General features: G+C 58.8%; 3 protein-coding genes across 4 annotated transcripts in view; 1 reads left to right on the top strand and 2 right to left on the bottom strand.

The window, feature by feature from the left end:
- Positions 1-29: 29 nt before the first annotated feature.
- On the bottom strand, positions 30-4,998 carry LOC117653795 (dephospho-CoA kinase domain-containing protein). 2 transcript variants are annotated; one of them, XM_034399700.1, is made up of 5 exons: positions 4,886-4,998; positions 4,633-4,800; positions 1,013-1,216; positions 844-931; positions 30-767 (listed from the first exon to the last, which is right to left on the bottom strand). In XM_034399700.1, the coding sequence occupies exons 2-5, from the start codon at positions 4,718-4,720 to the stop codon at positions 488-490; spliced, it is 660 nt and encodes a 219-aa protein (XP_034255591.1). In that variant the 5' UTR covers positions 4,721-4,800; positions 4,886-4,998; the 3' UTR covers positions 30-487. The 2 variants fall into 2 exon arrangements, with proteins under 2 accessions (XP_034255591.1, XP_034255589.1); XM_034399698.1 differs by lacking the exons at positions 4,633-4,800; positions 4,886-4,998 and adding an exon at positions 1,357-1,602.
- Positions 1,810-4,426, top strand: LOC117653783 (glycosaminoglycan xylosylkinase). Its single transcript, XM_034399675.1, has 9 exons — positions 1,810-2,002; positions 2,074-2,202; positions 2,289-2,564; positions 2,640-2,809; positions 2,889-3,085; positions 3,171-3,345; positions 3,437-3,631; positions 3,721-3,780; positions 3,859-4,426. Exons 1-9 carry the CDS (start codon positions 1,967-1,969, stop codon positions 4,076-4,078), a joined length of 1,458 nt encoding a protein of 485 aa, XP_034255566.1. The 5' UTR covers positions 1,810-1,966; the 3' UTR covers positions 4,079-4,426.
- Positions 4,999-11,547: 6,549 nt separating the features above from the next.
- Positions 11,548-18,260, bottom strand: part of LOC117653040 (protein bfr2) — a 30,618-nt gene continuing 23,905 nt past the window's right edge. The window contains exons 6-7 of the mRNA XM_034398381.1: positions 17,693-18,205; positions 11,548-11,589 (exon numbers count right to left, since the gene is read on the bottom strand). Coding sequence (XP_034254272.1) covers positions 11,548-11,589; positions 17,693-18,205 — 555 coding nt within the window. The remainder of the gene's footprint in view (positions 11,590-17,692; positions 18,206-18,260) is intronic.

Here is an 18,260-nt window from a genome sequence, read left to right as displayed (position 1 = left end):
CTGTATGTTGATTGGAAGTAAAGATTCAGTTTTGGTGGAAAAGCTTGTTAATTTTGTGCCTGTATTTCAAACACACCAACAGAAGGGGGAAGTACAAGGGAAACAAACAATTAACATGAAAGAAAACTAAAATTATCTTACAGAGGCATAAACACTTATCCAAATACATACTGGTCAATGACAACAAATTTTTGACTTTGGACAAGTCAAAGTTTTTCTAGAAAGGGTTCGACTAAGGCTTGGAATACCATGGAATGTTAAAATAATGAAATATGCTTCATTCTACGCAGTTAGAAATCTATACATGGCCCTCTTTGCGTTCAATATACAAAACATACTACACACTGTTTATCAGAGAAAATACTTACAAAAGTCTTGTATTCAGTTCTAAAGATTTCATTCAACAAATTCAAATTTATCATTTAAAGAATGAAACAGATCAAATGTCGAATTGAAGCAGCCTTTTGCCATATCCTCATTCATTGGTTCATACATAATACCACCAATACAAGATTGGTAAAAACACCACTGCGGCTAAAACTCCAATGTAGAGACGGATTCTCCAATGCTCCCAAGAGTCATTAAGAATACCAATGACCCGCTTTGCCTGAACGCGAGTATTTTCAATGTCACTCGTGTTGTCAATGATGTAATGAGCCTTTTCACACTTGACCTCTAAGGGCATCTGTGCAGCAATTCTCTGCTCAGCAAGGTGTTTTGACATACTGTTGCGTTTGATCAACCTTTCGAGTTGCTGCTCTGGAGTGCTGAAAATTAAAAATTTGAATAATCAACAGATAATTGCATAATATTAAATTTCAAATTGACAAATTGACCACTTACCAGGTTACACAAATGATCTTATAGATGTAACTGAGCATAACTCCACTTTCAAATAGCAGGGGCAGGTCCAAAACAACATAACGATGACCTTCATAATGTACAATAAATTTAAGAAAAGGTTACGGTAGGATAGACAAAGTCATGCAATCATTAGAGAAAGTTTACATACCTGCCAAAAAGTATCTGAGAACCTCGAACATAATTGTACGATGGATTTCTGGATGAGTCCACTCATTCAGTTTTCTTCGCTTGTCAATATCACCAAATATGATCTCTCCCAACTTTTCACGATTTAATTTTCCAGAAGGCAGTAGAATTTCTTCTCCAAACTCTTCTTTTATCTTCTTCCAAGCTGTCGTGCCAGGCTCAACAACTGCAACCAGATAAGCGTAGCACTCAAAAAGCTCATAACAACATTATAAAAGGACAATCAGACATACGAAAATATTGTTGAAATTATGCATCGGTAGAAAGACAAAGTTTCAGAAAATCTTAAATACTAATAAAGCCCACCTTCACGAGCGATTGCATCTGCATCGACCACCGGTATTCCATTCTCACGGAAGACATTTGCAACAGTGGATTTACCACTAGATATGCCTCCGGTTAAACCAACGATAAACATTTTTCAGTAATAATTGACTGACGTCAACATAAGTGTTCTAACTGTCGTCAAAAGGTGCAAACTAACAGTCACAACAAGGCAAGGCAACCCACAGCAGACCACTGCAGACGACAACGCTAACTTCCTTCATTTGTCTCCGCCCAGCATAGCCAAACGCTAACAACAAACTTCATTTCAAAAAATACATTTAAATTCTATTACTGAATACCGCACTGAAAGAGAGCATTTTGATAAGACTATTTTTTGAGTTTCATTATTTTCTTTCATTATCTTTCCGTTTAGTGCATGGCAGTGTTTATCATGCCCTTTCGATTTTTTCCCATTTATGCCGCCATCCCTGACAACAAAACGTAAACAGTACAAACAATCCTAACATTTGTAAAAATTTGCCATTACTTTCTTTGTACGACTTTGGCATGGTGTGGATGTAGCTGTGAAACGAACCCAAAGCTTTTTATTTCCACTCATAAGCCTTTCTCTCTCGACATTTTTTAGTCTATGGGTTTAACAAGAAACAGAAAGGCTCCAGACAAGGTTAGGGCATAGTGTTATATACACATGTTTTACTAGTTTCAGTTTCACTTGAGTCACTCTTTTCATTCCAGATGCCCAGACATAAGTGGATGTTCTTATCACTGTTTGGCCTTGTCATTGTTGTCCTTATTATAAACTTTTACTTTGCGTTTGTAATGAACTCAAACAAGCTCCAAAGCCAAACTGAATCTTCTAAAGCAGTAAGTAATTCAAGTCAAGCTACTCCTATGCTCTTTTACTATTTGTTATTTATAGAATGTGATGCAAATATTATTCTTTTTATCAGGTGTATGCTTTCAACAAAATCCATTTTTCTTCCTCATCGTCAAGTAAACAAGTTATTTTATTAGACACACCTGTCAAAAAGTCTGATATCAACATAGTGCCACCCATAAAAAATGCATCAATTAGTTCTGCTTTAGAAATTGAGATCATGTTTAAAAAATTACCTCTTAAGTATTTAAAGAAATCAACACTTGTCCCAGGTGAAGTAGGTAAATTATTGAAATACCTGCAGCCTTCTGTAGGCACAAGTACTCAACTGTGGTCTGTTGCTAAAGAGGCAAGTTCTGTTCTGCTAAGGTAGCTGTGTTTAATTTGACTGTGCAGTGCTAATGTAGGCTTTTGTTTTCTACAGTGGGTTGGAGCTCGTCATGTGGTGCCAACTCAAGCTCCACTCCTGGGAAGCTTGCTAAAAACGATTAGCACTGCAAAAATTATAAAAGCCCAAAATGCGCCTGGTGGAACTCAGTTGAAATTATTATTCACCCTTGAGGGTGGACAGAGAGCTCTCTTCAAGCCTCAGTGGTTTGTGCCATTCCTAGGAATGTAGCATCAATGTATCAAATCATGCTAGAAATGTACCATTTGTTTTTGTTTGATCAAGGTACAAGCGAGATGAGCTCATTGAAGGCCCAGTGTTTTCTGGCAAAGACCGACATAATGCTGAAGTAGCTGCATTTCAGCTAGCCTCTCTGTTGGGACTGCGGAGAGTACCTTTAACTGCTGGACGGAAAGTAAATCTGCTAAGAGATATTATGCCTGTAGCCACAAAATCTCTGCTTAAAACCTTTGTACCTGATGGTTTGTTTTTATAATACTTTCACATTTGAAGGAAAATATACCTCCCTGGTGCAGACTCTCTGTTTAATTAAATTCTTTGTTTCAGGCAAGAACAACACTTGCTTCTATGGTACTTGCCATTACTGTAGTCGCAGTGATGCAGTTTGTGGAAATAAGGCTTTGATGGAAGGTGCTTTAATTCTGATGCTGCCACAGAATTTTAAGTTGAAACAGTATAGAAGCCCTTGGCAGCGGACTTACAAAGAAAACAGAGCCGCCAAGTAAGCAAGCAAATAAGTGATCATTTTCAGGCGTTTTATTTCTGGTCACTTTCAAGATAAGCTATTTCTCAATTTGCTCATGTTGTTTTAGGTGGGAGTTAGACAGTAATTACTGTGAGAGTATAAAATCAAATAAAATGTATAGTCCTCAAACTGGACCCAGGTTATTAGACCTGATTGATGCTGCTATTTTCGATTTTTTAATTGACAATGGGGATAGACATCATTATGAAGTTCTCCTCAATGTTTCTGGAGCTGCCGTTATGTTCATTGATAATGGTAAAAGGTATGTGTATTTTCCTCTGTAAGACCACTATCAATGTCTGATTTCAGCTACCAAATTGCCTTTCAAACTACTGTTTTTCCTTGTTTTAGCTTTGGCCATCCATTCCAGGACCATTTGGACATACTTGCTCCATTGTATCAATGTTGTTTGTATGTGTCACACCTTTTCTTTTCATCTTCGCAATTTGTCTCCCTAATATTTAAGAATCCTCTCTAAATTTGTTACAGGATTCGCCAAACAACATGGGAAAGACTTCTTCTATTTTCTGGTGATGTATTAGGTGCATCTCTTGAAAAACTTCTTGCCTCAAGCTACATTTCTCCAGTTTTGACAAGCCCCCACTTTGTAGCAATAAATCGTCGGTTGCGCACTATCTACGCAACAGCTGAAAATTGTTTTGAAAAACATGGTAAAACCCATGTTATTGTTGATGATGGTTATAGATAATTTTAACTCCCCTCATGTGCCTTAGTTTTCTCCTACCGCCTGTGCAGGACACAGCGATCTACATTTTGTATTAACACAAAAGTGATTAGTGATTGGTGTATTGATTATTGTTGACTGCTTTTATTTAACTAACAATCATTTTAAGGAAAAATGAGCTGGCCTCTTCCTTCCTTTCTCATTTTTGTCATTAGATATATGGAAGTTTTATTTATTTGTGTACGCATTTCTGTTTGTTTGTTCTTTTTGTGTCATTTGAGTGCCAATATTTAGTGTCAGGCCATAAGCTTGATTTTGTACTGTTTTCTCAATTGCTCAATATTTTTTATATTTTTATCAAAAACTTTTTTTTGTTTGATTTTTATTCATTAAACTGTAAATTTACTCTCAAGTGGGTTTTTCTTAATATTTTTAATTTTCTATTCCACAATAGGATGCTTGTTGTTTATTGCGGGTTAGTGATCCCCTAACCTAAACCCTTAAAATGCATGTTGTCAAGCTGACGCTATAACTCGATTGCTGTCTGGATGGTCTTCTTGCAAAATTTCTTTTCTCACCAGAGAGGGGTGGTTGGGGTAGTGCGTGGTTTCGACGCCGGCCTAACCGATGTGGGCGAAGCCCATGTCCAGGTCCTTGCTGCTTCATCTGACCTGGGGGTAAGATCTCGGCCTGGACAGCCTCTCCAGCCGCGCAGTCGCCACGAAGGTCTTGGCTCTCGGTGATACCTGCAGCCCAGCCGGTCGAGGGGTTGCCAATGGCATGGCGTTGTGCAGGGCTGGGCTGGTGGTTCAACCAGCACAGTCACATTACCTTGAACGGATCCCAATCGCTATCCACTGGTCTGCAGCGGTACCGCTCGGACGGCGTGCTGAGGACTTCCAATCTCGGCAGCAGTCTTTTGTACGGCATGCTCTTCCGCTCCTGAGCGGGGCCAGCAACATTGAAGTGAACGGTCGACAGCGAGGCGCACCTGGTTCGGCGGGTTGGCCTACCCTGCAGGCTGATTCGGAACACTGCTTGTCTTTCTGTCTCTCTCGCACTCTTTCGGCACGCCCCATGAGTGCGGAAGGGACAGAGCGACGAAGACAGCTCGGAATCAGTCTGCTGGCCATTACATCCCAGGCACCGTCGCTCCCCAGTGCGGCGCCAGGCCAGGGCGACTCGCGTGATAGGGGGCGCATGGCGGCCGGGGCCGGGGCCGCATTGCCGGTGAAGCTACAAGCACAACTACGCACCGGCACGCGCTGGAACACCGTGAAGTCGCGCTTGGGCTGCGAGCGGGCTGCCTCCCACTGCTGGCGCTCCTCCCTGCTCTGAGACTGGGTGCTGGCGGAGCAGGCCACCCCGGAACCAGTGTTGGAACCGGGCCCCACGGGACCGGGCCCCACCGGGGGCGCACCATGGGGGCCGCTGGCTGGGAACGGCTCGAAGGGGCCTCTGCCGAACGGAAAGACACTCATTCCGGTCAAGGAGGTGCAGCGGGTTGCCTATCACCCGATCCGCGGGCGCTCTAGGCTGAGGCTGGCCTTGGCGCCCCCTCTCCCACATACTGCTTGTCCTGCTGTTGGTAGAACTGGCGCATATCGGAGGCGCGCGGCCCGAGGGAGAGCTCTGCGTACGAAGTCCCCAGCGTGTCCACAATGCGAGTCCGCATGCGCTCCTTGAAGTGCTCGCCCAGGCTGTGCTGCATCTCCACCGTCAGGCCCACCATGTACCTGGGAGGGGGAAAACGAAAGGCGCCTTGAACGGGACTCGAACCCGGCCCGGGCAGTGCTCCCCGCCACGCCGCGATACTGTACTCACGTCACTTTCGGCTGAGACATTTCGATGGTGCGGGCCGACGGACGGGCGTTGAGCGCACTCTTGGACACCGAGCCGATCTCCCTGCAAAAGCGTGCCGCAGGCCGCAGGCGTTGCAATGCTCAGGTTGTACTTTGGTTGGAGGGCCGGGCAACAGCGCATCTCCCCACTTACAGCAAGGGCGTGGGCTGGGCCGCGTGGATCCTGGGGTAAGCCAGCCGGCCGAGCCGGTCCGAACACACGGCGGACTTGGTGCCCTCTGCGACCGGCCAGATGGGCGCCTGGCCGAGCACAGGCAGCACGAGAGCGTGCACGTGATCGCTGTTGTCGAAGCGCGGCGGCGCACAGTGGGCCAGAAGACCGGCGCCGGCGGCCAAAACTCTAGGCGCGTTTTGGGCTCCAGAGTCGCTTAACAGCCCACCAATGGATTGCCCTCTGAACGGGAAGCCATTGGTGGGGTCACACGCTCGGTTCGAGCCTTAGCGACAACTCTAGTTCAAAGGGTGTCTTGAGTTTTGGCCGCCGGAGCCGGTCTTGGAGGCGAGCTTAGCATACCGCCAGCATGGCGTTGGGCTGCTGGGGCTGCGGCAGGCTGCGGTCGTGCCGGAAGTTGGGCGCCGACAGCTGGTCCCGGTGCTGCTTGCGCGTCAGCACCGCCCGCGCCGTCACCACCCTCGGGAGGAAGTGCCGCGGCCGCCATTCCCGGCGCATCTCCCGCCGGGCCGAGCCGCTCACTCCCCGTCCTCGTCGACCTGGCCGACCTGGCGGGTCGCAGGTTCAACACCCCGCCTCGGCCACGCATTTTGCTCCTCTCCCCAACTGGATCACGTCGTCACGTACCTTCCAGGCATACCCTCTCTGCCTAATCGTCCTCCTCTTCTCCTCCTCCTCCTCCTTCGCCTCCCTTCTCAGTTTCACTTCCCTTCCTCTTCATCCCTTCGTATGTTTTGTCGTCTGTTTATGGTTTTACATTTTTATTTTGGTTTTTGCCATGGCGGGCGTGAGGTAGGCCGGCCGTTGCCGGGGCGGGGACACGCCGGGACAATGGCACCGGGCCGCCGGCAGCCACCACGCCGTCATCGTGCGCCATCGTGCCCCTGCTTGGGGTTCGTCCACATTCCCGCATTCATTGGCAGCCTAGAAGGAGCAACAATGATAGGGCTATGAAAAACGTTACGTAACGAGTGGACGAGTCCTTGGACCTTTGGCAGCCTTTGGGCGTCGGCCGTCTTGGCTTGACCTTTGCTTTGCCTCCCAGCCGGTGGGCCGAGCCGAGCCGAGGCCGCAGAGGCGCCCTGACGGACCGGCGGCGGTTGCCAGCCAGCCTCCCAATCATTATTTTCCGTTTTTGTTGGCCGTCTTCTGCGGGTGAAATTACAAAGTCGATTTCCCGTCGGGGTGCGGGCGGCGCGGGAGGGAATGGGGAATCACTGATTGGCCTGGCAGGCTGTGCAAAGCGCGAACCGGCCGGGGCTGGGCCGGGGCCTCCAGGACGCCGCCGAGCCGAGTCATTTCCGAGCAGGAATCCGGCAATCCGGCCGGAGCCGCCAAGCGTAGCGTGTAGCGAGCGCACTGCTTCATTGGGTCGCCATTTCCGGCGCCTTGTGCCTAATTTTCAATGGTGTGACGTCCACCCCGGCCTCCCCCAAGCAGGGCGAAGCGGCAGACTTATTCCGCGGGCCGTTTCCGTCGCTCTGTCTCTCTCGCAGTCATGGGGCGTCCCGCGTAGGTGCGAGAGAGACAGAGCGACGACAACGACTCTCGGAATCAGTCTGCAGGCGAAGCAGGGCGCGAAGTGCCACACGCGCTGTCCTTGTCCTTGTCGCCCCCGTGGTGGCGGCCCCGGTAATTCGATTCTTGCGAGTGGAGCAAGGCAGGAGAGGAAGGGAGACGAAATCATTGGCTGCCCTCCGGCAACAAAGCTACCCGCCTTCACCGAGCTCGAGTCTTTATTATTTCTCATTTCAAGAAAAGGTTCCATTCAGAATCGGCCACTGATAATGGCATGGTCAAGCTTAATGCTCTTTTAACAAAGTTATACCACGATGGACCGGAAGAAATAAAGATTATTCACGACGCGAGTAAAGTAAGAAACAAATGGAATGCTACATGTAATAAATGCAAAATGTTAAATACACGCATATGTTAAGGCCGTTGAAAAACTACAGCCCGGCGGAAACAATGCAGTGATTATAGCGAGGATATACTGTTGTTGTTCTTGTTTTTGAAATTACGTGGAGCACAGTCAGCATGAAGTTTGATAACAATAAACTGGTCACAATAGCATTTACAGTTTCTTTGCCTTGAATCCCATGAACCTACCAATACATTGACTAGAATTCTCTTTCCGTGTTATGATCATTACGATACAAACGATACAAACAAGGTACAAAAATACTTATACACCAACCTACACTCCCATTCAGAGTGCAGAACATTTAAAAAATCTCAATAAAATACTATTTTAATACTTGAACATACGACGCACGAACACATTCAGAGGGAGGACATGGCCTCCCCTTGGCGAAGCGATAGAGATATCACAGCATTACACATAATTTAATCGCAGCGTTGCTTTGTACGCTAAAATTAGAGAGAAAACATAGCATTTATGTTGCTTTAAAGGAAAAGTAAAAGAAGAAATAAAAAAAATATGCGAAAACTACAGATAGTCAGGTACATTCGAGTGTCGGGAAGACACCACAGGAAGAGAAATTGAAAAAATATTAAAAGCAAAGAGAGGAACATTGAATTGACGCTCTCAGAGGAGCTGTAAACGAAGCCAGAAGCGGCCACGCACCGGAGGCATGCCTGGGCATGCTGGGGGCCAGCATCACGTCTGGCTGCGCGGCAGCGCGTGGCGCGAGGCCCGCGGCTCGCGTGTCGCACACGCTGCGCGCGCCGCGCCGACAACCACTCCGGCGAGCGAGGCGCGACCGTTGTCCGGCCGGGGGGGCGTTGGGTGCAGTGCAGTGGCAACCAAGGCGAAGGGGGAACGACCCCGACAGGTTCCACTCCGCTCGTCCCGCACGTCGCGCACCCCCGGCCGGCCACGCCGCGCCGCGCCGCCCATCCACACCGCAGCTGTACCCGGCAGGGCCACCCTCACCTCCCGATGAGCAGGTGGCCGGCGTGGCGTCCACGCCTCGAGTCCACGCCTCGGACCTGGCCTTGGACGGACAGCATCGCCCCACGCCCACGCGGCGCGCGGCACGGCCACGCCAAGCAAACAAATCTAAATGCCGAACGACTAAGGCAGCGCAGAGATTTGCGGGCAAGAGGCTTGTCTAAAATACATTGAGCATAGCGCCAGAGCGGCCTGCGAGGGCGGGGGCCTCTGTAGATGCATTCCAGGACCTGCCCTCGGACTAAGACTGAAGCAAAGCGGCGCGGGAGGCCCTGGATCTCTCGTCAGCAGAGGCCGTTGCCCCAACAGGCGCACCATGGCACGTTGCCCGAGGCGGTGCTGTCCTGGCGCGCCGGGGACATGCTGCGGCGGGCCCAGGCCCTCGACCGCGGGCCCCAGGACGACGAGGACGACGTGGACCCCGTCGTCGAGGAGTCTCCCTTGAACGAGTCACCTCCAGAGGCACCGCCGGAGGTCCCGGAAGAGCGGTTGTCGACGGCGTCCTCTCAGAGGCAGCCGTTGCCCCAGCAACCGCACCACGGCACTTTCCCCGCGTCGCGGGCGGCGTCGCGGGCGGCCTCGCGCTCGGCGCTGCCCCTCCGCAGGGACGACAGGCGCCGGCGCCCCGACTGCGCCGCGGCGCGCCACACGGACACGTGCGAGTCCCTGGACGAAGCGCTGTTGGTGCGCTCGCGCTCCGACGCCGTGGTCGTGTGCTCGGCGTGCTCGGCGGGCAGGATGGCGTCGGTGGGCGAGGCCGCGCGCCGCGGCTTGCGGCTCAGGATGGACACCCGGCGCCGCCGCTCCGACTTGTTGGGCGACTCCTGGCCCGACGACGACGACTGCGACACGTCGCCCGGGTGGCGTCCGCCGTGGTGCTTGCCCAGGGGCGTGCCCGGCCCCGTGGCCGCCGTGGAGCCGCTGGACGACGCGGCGCCCGGGGTGCCAGGGTCGGGCTGGCCTGGAAATGGGAACACACCTCGCCGTCATCGCCGCGTGTCCTTGATGGCCGTCAAGGCCCAATCCCAGGCCAACGCACTCACCGTGGCTGTGGCCCTTGTTCTTGGCCGCCTTCCTCCGGGTGCCCGGCGACGCCGAAAGGGCCGTCCCGTTGAGGGCGGGCTCCTCCAGGCTCTGCGCCGAGCTCTGCTTGCGCAGAAGCCGCTTGCCGTGCGCCGCGCGTCTCGAGGGTGCCGGCGACGCAGCGGGGCTCGCCGGCAGCGACCGGAGACTGTTGGGCGCCTGTCAGAGAGAGCGGCGTTTAGAGCGAGGACTTGACCGGGTCCTTGGCGTGAGGACAGTTAGCACAGAGAGCATGCGACAACGAGAGGCAGCGAAGCTGTCCCGGGGCATGCGCGCCTGCAAGGCCTGCAACTGCAACTTCACCTCCAGTCGGGACTCGGACGTCTGGCTGCGGTCCGCCCGGTCGCCGCCGAGCTCCGGGGCCGCAGGGTCGACGCTCACGCTCGACGTGGACCCCAGGGAGTCCTGGGTCTGCAGCCCGTGCTTGGGTCCGGCGGGGGTGGCAGGCGGGCACGGAGTGACGCCACCGGTCGCCGGGGTCGGGGTGGCGGCGACGGCCGCCTCCGTGGACGCCGTGGACGCTACCAGGGCGGGGACCTGCAGGACGTGGTTAGCCGCACAAGGCCAGTAGATGAGAAGCCATGCTTGAACTGATACAGAGAGACTAGAGAGGTCGCGTTCGTGCGCACATCGAGTCCGGCAGTCCGGCGCATGCGAAGGGCGAAGCCAGTCTGCTCCAAGAGTCCAGGAGAGCGTCATGCGTCATGCCGCCGCACCCGCCGCACCTAAACGAGATAGACGACGTAGATGTGCGACGACTTAAACGTACCAGGGTCGTGGTGGCCGAGGACGCCGGCGTCGCCACTGGCAGTACGACGGGAACGTCGCCGGGAAGGACCGGCCGCCCGTTCTTGACGGCCACCAGGGGCATCGGCATGGCGACGACGGGGAGGTCCGCCCCGGACAAGGCGTGGCCGGCGGGGCCGGCGAGGCCAGCGCGCCCCGCGACGTGCTGCGCCAGGGGCGCGCGGAGCACGGCCATGGGGAACGGCGTGCTCGGGCGGCGCAGCGTCCCCGTCTGCAACAAGACAGTCGTCGGGAACGCACCTTGGCGCCTGCGAGAGGTTGTTCGAGCGTCACTCACGTGGTAACCGGGGATGAAATGCGGCTGCACGGCCTGCACGGCCCCGGCGGGACCGAAGAGTCTGGGCCGGAGTCCCTGCTGAAGCCCCGGGGCGGGGGCGGCGGCGGCGGCCGGGGCGGGGCCGGGCACCGGCAGGGGGGCATTGGCGATGGCGGGGGCGAGCGCGCACAGCGGGCGGCCTCGCAGGGGCAGGGTGGCCACTGCTCGCCGGCCCGTCGGCGGGGATGGCGCCACGGCGGGGCGGGGGCCGCGGGCAGGGGCAGGATGGCGCAGGCGCACCTAACGCAAGAACGCGCACACTCATTTGGGCTCGAGGCGTCAACAGGGGAAGCAGTCTTACCTGGATCTGGGATCGGAACGGCTTGTCATTGGCGGCATTCAGGGACTTTTCTCGCATATCTTCCGCGCGGGCTTCGAACTCTGAGGAGCAGAAGAGCATCGAATTAACAGCAGCGTGGGGGTTGGGTGGCCCTACTGCTGTTGTGCAACCCTGCATCAGGTTCCCCGCGTACCTCCCAGGTTGACGAGCGCGGCCTCCTGGTCAGACAGGTGTCGAAGCTCAGCCAGGGCACCGGCCACGGCGATCTGCTGGGGCAGGGCGTGCTGGGCGTGCTGGGGCCAGAGAAGCAGGCGGGCCAGCCTCTCCTCGCCGTCGCCGCCCTGGCCGAGGCCCTGGCCAAGGCCCTGGCCCTCTCCGCCGCCGGGGTCGCCGTCCCCCGCAGCGCCGCCGTCGCGCGGACCCCCCAGGCGACGGATGCCACCTGCCAATCATGAAAAAAATATGACAGCCTCGAGGCAGATGCAAAAGGCCGCTGCTGGCGTTCGAACAACAAACTGCGTCTGAGGTCAGGCTTTGAAAAAAGATAGGCTGACAGGCTTACCGACGACAGCGCCCAGCTGGCCGAGCGCGGCGAGGACCTCGCTGTCCGGGACGTCGGCGGGGACGCCTCTGAGCGCTACGACGACGCCCCCGCCTGGGCCGCCTCTGTCCTCCGCTGCCTGTCACACACAAGAGCGCCACGCGTTACGTACACGGCCGCTCGGCGACGCAAGGAACACTGCACTGTAATTGGAGAACGGAGCATGCACGTTTTCCACAACCAACTGCGCACTCATTGAGATGCTACCACGGCGCCTGCGGAACGGAGGATAGGCCACCACCTCCACCGCCGCGTTCACTGGAGCGGCGAGGTGCCTACCCCGCAGGGGCTCCAGACGCCACTGCGACATGTGTCGGCGTCCTGGCGGTCGCTGCGAGGAAAGCGTAAATATGGCGAACATTCCCGGCGGGGCGGGGCCACACAGTGCTGGGTGCTCCAGCTCCAGCTCGACGCTCATGATCCATCAGGCGCGGCCGGCGCACGGCCAGCCGCCGCCCAGCACTCGCTCAACGTCACGGGCCCTTTGGACTGCGCTGTGCTGCCCTAGGCTGCCCTTCGGGCGGGCCGCCGCTGCGGGCCAGAATAAGTGCGCCCTGAAAAGGCACCCCGCGACTTTTCCAATTTGGCGGCAAGATGGAAGAGGGTCGGCCGGCCGGCCTTGCCTGTGCAGCCCCGCGCCTCCAGCCGTGGCCATGAGGCCCCGAGGGCGTGGCCGGCGCGGGACGAGGCCACGGGGCCGCGGCGAGCACCACCTCCGACGACGACGACCAATTTGTATCGGATCTATTCTTGCGAGAGAGCGGCCTGGCTTTTGTTTGGACTGCCATTAGTCCCAGAGACAAAAGCCAGAAGCCCGTCGTAAGTCACGGACGCGGCGCGCGGCGCGGCGAGTCCCGCGAAATCCCAAGTCCTGCGAACGCGAGGCGTGCATTCCGCAGCGAGGACTCGCGTCGTCGTGGGTTCGAATACCGATGGAAGCTACCGCTTTTTCAGCGGCACGTGCGTGCCAGCGGGACTGCGGCTGCGCAAGCCGTGCTTTACCAGGCACTCCATCGCGTGGTGGCGAGACGAGGAGACGCGCGTCGGCCGCCCCGCCAGTCTCCAGCAACCCCCACGCCGACAAAATCACATTTAGTCGTTTCGAAACCGATGAGCGATGCGTCAACGATTTTTCCCTCCCCGCGGCCGCGGCCGTTTCCCCGGCTCGGCGAGGCGCTGCTAGTGGGGGAGGAGCTCGCGGAGGACTGCAGGCATTGCCGTGGACTTGACTCCTCGACGGCGACGGCGACGGCAACGGCCCGCCGCACGGCGCGGGTTGGAGTGCCGCCAGGAGCAGGCCTGGGACCTGTAGGCAGGCGGGCTGGCACACTGGCACGCTCCTCTCCGGCCGAGGCGCGTAATCCTCGGCGCCGAGGAGTTGAGGACCGCGTCGACGACACGCGAGTCGAACTCGGCGTAACTCGGCGGCCATTAATTATCTCCGCACCCGCACGCTCACCACGCGCGTGTGTGTATGTGTGCGAGTGCGTGAGTGTGCGTGTGTGTGGCGCGATGGAGCCTGATGCCGCCAAACTTGGCGCGCGAGTCTGGCGCCAAGCCGTCCTGGCTGATTAGGCACGTCACGGCTAAACACGCGGAGCGCGAGGCGGCAGCGTTTGTTATCCGAGCAGCCCGGGGCGGGGCGGGGCGGTGCAGGGCGGCCACCTCGGGGGGAAGTGAAGTGAGTCAGTGGGTCGGAGTGCTTGGACATGGCGTCAGACATCACTGGTCGCAGTCGTCACACAAATAACCTGCCCGCCCGCTAAATCCCCCGAAGCGCTTGGCCGGCTGCGTGCGGAGCGGCGCGGAGCGTTGGACGTGTCGGAGTGGCCGCCCCTGCCGCCCCCTGTCCGCACGCCGCCATCGGTCTTCACCGGGCCCTGGCCGCCGGCCGTCGCGCGCCGCGTCGCCGTTTCCCTGAGGGCTTCCCGCCCCGCCCCGGGGCCTGGCCGCCGCTATAAACGATGTCCCACGTTTCATCATTTCAAAATTTGCCGCGCTCCGCTGGCCCCGGGGGCCGCCGTGACGGGGCCGGGGTTGGGGACGGCGGCGGTGAGGACGCCGGCGGCCAGGTACTACAGCGCCTCTTCTGTTTGTCGAGCCGCATGGCTGCGCCGCGCCCTTCGGCCGCTGCCATTTTTCGCGCGTCGTTTGAGGCGACAATGCGGCCCGTCGTCCGAGACGTCCGAGACCAGACCGAGTCCGCTGTCACGGCAGTTTGTCATACTCGGCCGCGCACCTGGGGCAGCATTGTGTCCGGCACCACGACGACGTGGGAGGAGGCCGCCGTCGGCCGCCCTGCACCCCGTGACGGCGACGGCCCGGTCGCATGGCTCTACACGCATCACGTCCACACTGCGCTTTAAAAATAAACGCCGTGGCGGTGGACCGGGACGCACCGCACCACGCGCATGCAGTGACGACATTGCGGCGTTTAGCGGCCCGGGCGGTGCGGGGGCAGGGCGGGCAGGGCGAGCAGCGCCGGCCCTTCCGGCAGGCAGCTCCGTGGCGGCCCGGCGTGGCGGCGCCACACCCGCGGCCCGGCCCAACCCTCCCCACGCCGTGGAACGCGTCCAAAAATTGATATAATATGCTTTGACGCGTGTGATCTCAGCTACGGGGCCGTGACCATATTTTTATTTTTGTTGCCCGGCGAAAATTTACAGCGCTCCGTTCAGCACAGCGTCACGCAACAGGCAAGGAGGCTAGCGCCAAACCAGCGAGGGTTAATAGGCATCACACGGCGAGCAGCAACACGGCAAGACAGGCAATGGGTTAGGCACAAACAGGGCGGTGTAGGGGCACGGCCGGCACGGCACTCGGGGACGCACTCGCACTGCACTCGGAACACACGCAAACCACTCGGCACACTCGAGGCTGGGCGCACCAGTCTTGCGGGGGCGGCTGGGCCGGGGCAGCCGGGGCCGGGGGGCGGGTGCAACTCTGCGACGTGGCGCACAGCGTGCACGGCGTGCAGAGGGGGGCTGGCGGAGAGCCGGCCATCGCCCAGGGTCAGGGCGGCGGGGCCCGCGCCGGGGCCCTGGACCTGCAGGGGGTGGTGGGCTGCGGGCAGGGTGTTGTAGTACGGGGTGCAGCCGGGTCTCGGCACGGGGTGGACGACGCGGCCCTCGGTCGGCGCTGCAGACAGGTTGGCGCCGGCGGGTGGGTCCGGCGACGCGCCGCGCGGTGGTGGTGACGGCGACGGCGTCCTCTCGGGGGGCGGCAGGTACAGCTGCAGACTGTGCAGCTCGCGCTCGTGGTACGACTTCCGGCGGCGCTCGAGCAGGCTCTCGGTGCTGGTGGCCGCGACGCCCTGCTGCTGCGGCGGCTGCGGCCCGCCCCAAGCGACGGCGTCGGCGTCGGACGCGGCGCGGCTGTGGCACGCTGCGGTGTGGCCGTCCGACTGAGGCTCTGGCACGGGCACTGGCACGGGGTAGTCGGCGGCCCAGTACAGCGTGGAGCAGTAGCTGTGGCGGTGGTCCTTCCCTGAGGTCTGCGACGCCTGTGACGCCTGCGACGCCTGCGACGCCTGCGACGCCCCCGACGCCGACCCTAGTTCGGCGGCCTCTGACGCTGGCACCACGAGCGGCTCGGACGGCCGGCGCACCACTATTCTCGGTGTGGTAACTGCCCTGCCGCCGCAGCCCACAGGGCCCGCAGGACCCACAGGACCCGCGGCCGCAGGGACGCCGCAGAGTCGCACGCGTTCGCAGCGGCACGGACACGACGGGCTGCCCAAGTCGGCGCTCTCGCTGGCGGCGCTGTCGCTGGCGGCGGTGTTGTTGTCGAGCGGGTGGCGGCGGCGCCAGGGAAATCCAGGCTGCTCCCAGGGCTTCTGAAAGACAACAACTGCCAGGTGGGCTGAGGGGGCGGGGCAGGCCGGGGCAGAGCGGCGCGCGCCGAGGCACAGCGCCGCACAGCGCCGCACAGCGCGCAGAACAGGGAGGACGCATTAGCCACACTCGGCCAGTTGCAGCCGGCCAGTCGCACAGGACAGGTGTGCGTGTGGCGTGCGCGGAGAAGCACGTCCAGAGCGTCGCGTTAATATCGAGTTAGCAACATTGACCTCTGCACAGAGATTGCAGAGTGGTGCGAGTGCAGGCGGGGTAATCGGGCAAAGTCATGAGCCTAAAAATACTCGCGGTGTGGTGGCGGCGCGACGCGCGCCCTCACCGCGCGGTGCGGCTGTCATCGCCCGCCCACCTTGACGTCAATACGTCGCGTCCCGTCGCGGCTCGCGGCCCGCGTCGCGGACCATTGTCGCGTCGCGGCCCCGACGGCCACGGCGGCGGCTCCCTCCATCACTCGATCAGAGCGCACCATCGCCAAGAAGCGCGTCATTAGCACGGCGCGGGGTGCGCGGCGAGAGAGAGGGGCACCGGGACGCCGAGCGAATTAATTAAACGCGATTAGATCCCCGGGAGCGCGGCGCGACGCGGTACGTCATTTATAGACGACCCTCTTTACTTTGGGCTGCTTCGCGCCGCGTCTTTGTTCTCTGAGCGTGCTGCTGTGCATTAGCCGAGCACTGCAGCCACCCCGCCCCCCGCCCCGCAACTCCGAAGAGGCGGTGGGGCGTGGGGCGCCCCACGAGTGCGACGGAGACGCCGACCAAACGACTCTTTGGACTCGGTCTGCCCTGCCAAGTCGGCCCGAGTAGCTCCCCCGCGGACCCCGCGCGACACAGCAGCTTGGTTCCGGCACAGCGTGTCTTCGCTCCGTCTCTCTCGCGCCCTACGAGACGGCAGTGCGACTGAGGCGGACCGACGAAGCGCCATTCGCGAAGCAACCTGCAGCGACCCACGGAGCGATAATCGCGTGATTGGCGAAAAGTGGGTTCAGTTTCCTCAGGATGGGATGCCGCAGCTGTAAACATTGGCCGGCCGCCACCGTGCCCCGCCCCGCCCCGCCCCGCCCCGCGCCGGTCTTGGCTCGCGGTGCGTTGTGCGTTGGCGGGGAGCCCCGCAGCAGCCCGAACCGCGTCCATTCGGCGTTGGCGCTACCCCCCGCGTGGTCACGCCCCTACCCCGCGCGCTGGGGCCAGTCCCGTCCGCGTCCGCTAGGGGTACTGCCACTGCCGACCCCCGTCCTCCTTCTCCTCCTCCACTCGGTGTTGTTGCAGTCCGGCCGGCCATGGAAGCGGACCGTCTGGGACCTATTTCCATCTTTCCATCCCCGCTTTACGAGGCCCTCGCCCCGCCTTCACGTTCCTCTGCGGTTCTGTCTGTTGTGACACGCGATGCTCGGCGTGACTGTAACGAGTCTAAAGACAACGGTGCGGCCAATGTTGTGACGCGCTGGCTGACATGCTGGTGGTACAGTACGGCCCGGCGCAGCAGTGACTGTCAAGATGATCGCCGGGTCGCTTTGCTTATTTTGCTTTCCGCGCGATCACGTTTCGGCTAACACAAGTCGCAGCCGCGCCGCGGTTCTCGAACGGGACTCACCTCGCCGTCGGCGTGCCCGGGTGCATCGGCGACGCCCAGGTTGATGTCACGCAGGAGCTGCGCGATGTTACCCGCGGCCGGCGCCTCTGCTTGCGAGGTCGCGGCGTAGGCGCCCTCCACGAACACGTCCGGGGCGCCGCGCGGCTGCAGCGTCACGTCGCCGCCGTCCTGCTGCGTCCACAGCGGCGACGCCGACGACGCCCGGTCCGCCGGACCCATGGCCGCAGCGTCGCCGGCCAGGAGCAGGCCGTCGAAGCCGAGGGCGGCTTCGCCGTTGACGCGCGCCGCGTCGCCGCTCGCGTCCAGGTAGACGTCGGCGGGCGGCTGGAACAGCCCCGTGAAGGGCATGCCGGTGGCGGGGTCCACGGCCGGGATGAGCACGCCGCCGACGACGGTGCCGGTGGCGTAGCCGTACGCGTCCGGGTACTGGAAGGGGTCCTGCGCGAGGTCTGCCGTCGTGGCGAACTTCCCCGCCGGCCCGCGAAGGGGCTTGCCGTCCGCGCCCAGCAGGTACTGGTCGCACACGAGGTGCATGGGCTGCTCCGGGGCCGCCTGCGCCGCCTGCGCCGCCTGCTCCGGCGCCTGGTTCTCGGGGAGCGGCTCCAGCAGGAAGCAGACGCCCTTCTTGCGCGGGATGACCGGGGACACGCTCTGGTCCTCGCCGCCCGTCTGCGCGGAGGAAAAAGAAAACAAATTGTGAGTGGTTCCCGGACTTGCACGTGTT

This window comes from Thrips palmi, unplaced genomic scaffold, assembly GCF_012932325.1.
Source record: "Thrips palmi isolate BJ-2018 unplaced genomic scaffold, TpBJ-2018v1 HiC_scaffold_8, whole genome shotgun sequence".
Lineage (NCBI taxonomy): Eukaryota > Metazoa > Arthropoda > Insecta > Thysanoptera > Thripidae > Thrips > Thrips palmi.
Note: the sequence above shows the minus strand (reverse complement) of the source record. Positions and strands in the feature narration are given on the sequence as shown.

Coding starts and splice junctions, on each gene's coding strand:
- LOC117653795 (XM_034399698.1), bottom strand. CDS start 1,468: ATGTTTATCGTTGGTTTAACCGGAGGCATATCTAGTGGTAAATCCACT. Junction 1,217..1,356: donor AGATGCAATCGCTCGTGAAG/GTGGGCTTTATT, acceptor ATCTGGTTGCAG/TTGTTGAGCCTGGCACGACA. Junction 768..843: donor AAGATCATTTGTGTAACCTG/GTAAGTGGTCAA, acceptor TTTAATTTTCAG/CACTCCAGAGCAGCAACTCG.
- LOC117653783 (XM_034399675.1), top strand. CDS start 1,967: ATGGGTTTAACAAGAAACAGAAAGGCTCCAGACAAG. Junction 3,086..3,170: donor TAAAACCTTTGTACCTGATG/GTTTGTTTTTAT, acceptor TCTTTGTTTCAG/GCAAGAACAACACTTGCTTC. Junction 3,781..3,858: donor CCATTGTATCAATGTTGTTT/GTATGTGTCACA, acceptor AATTTGTTACAG/GATTCGCCAAACAACATGGG.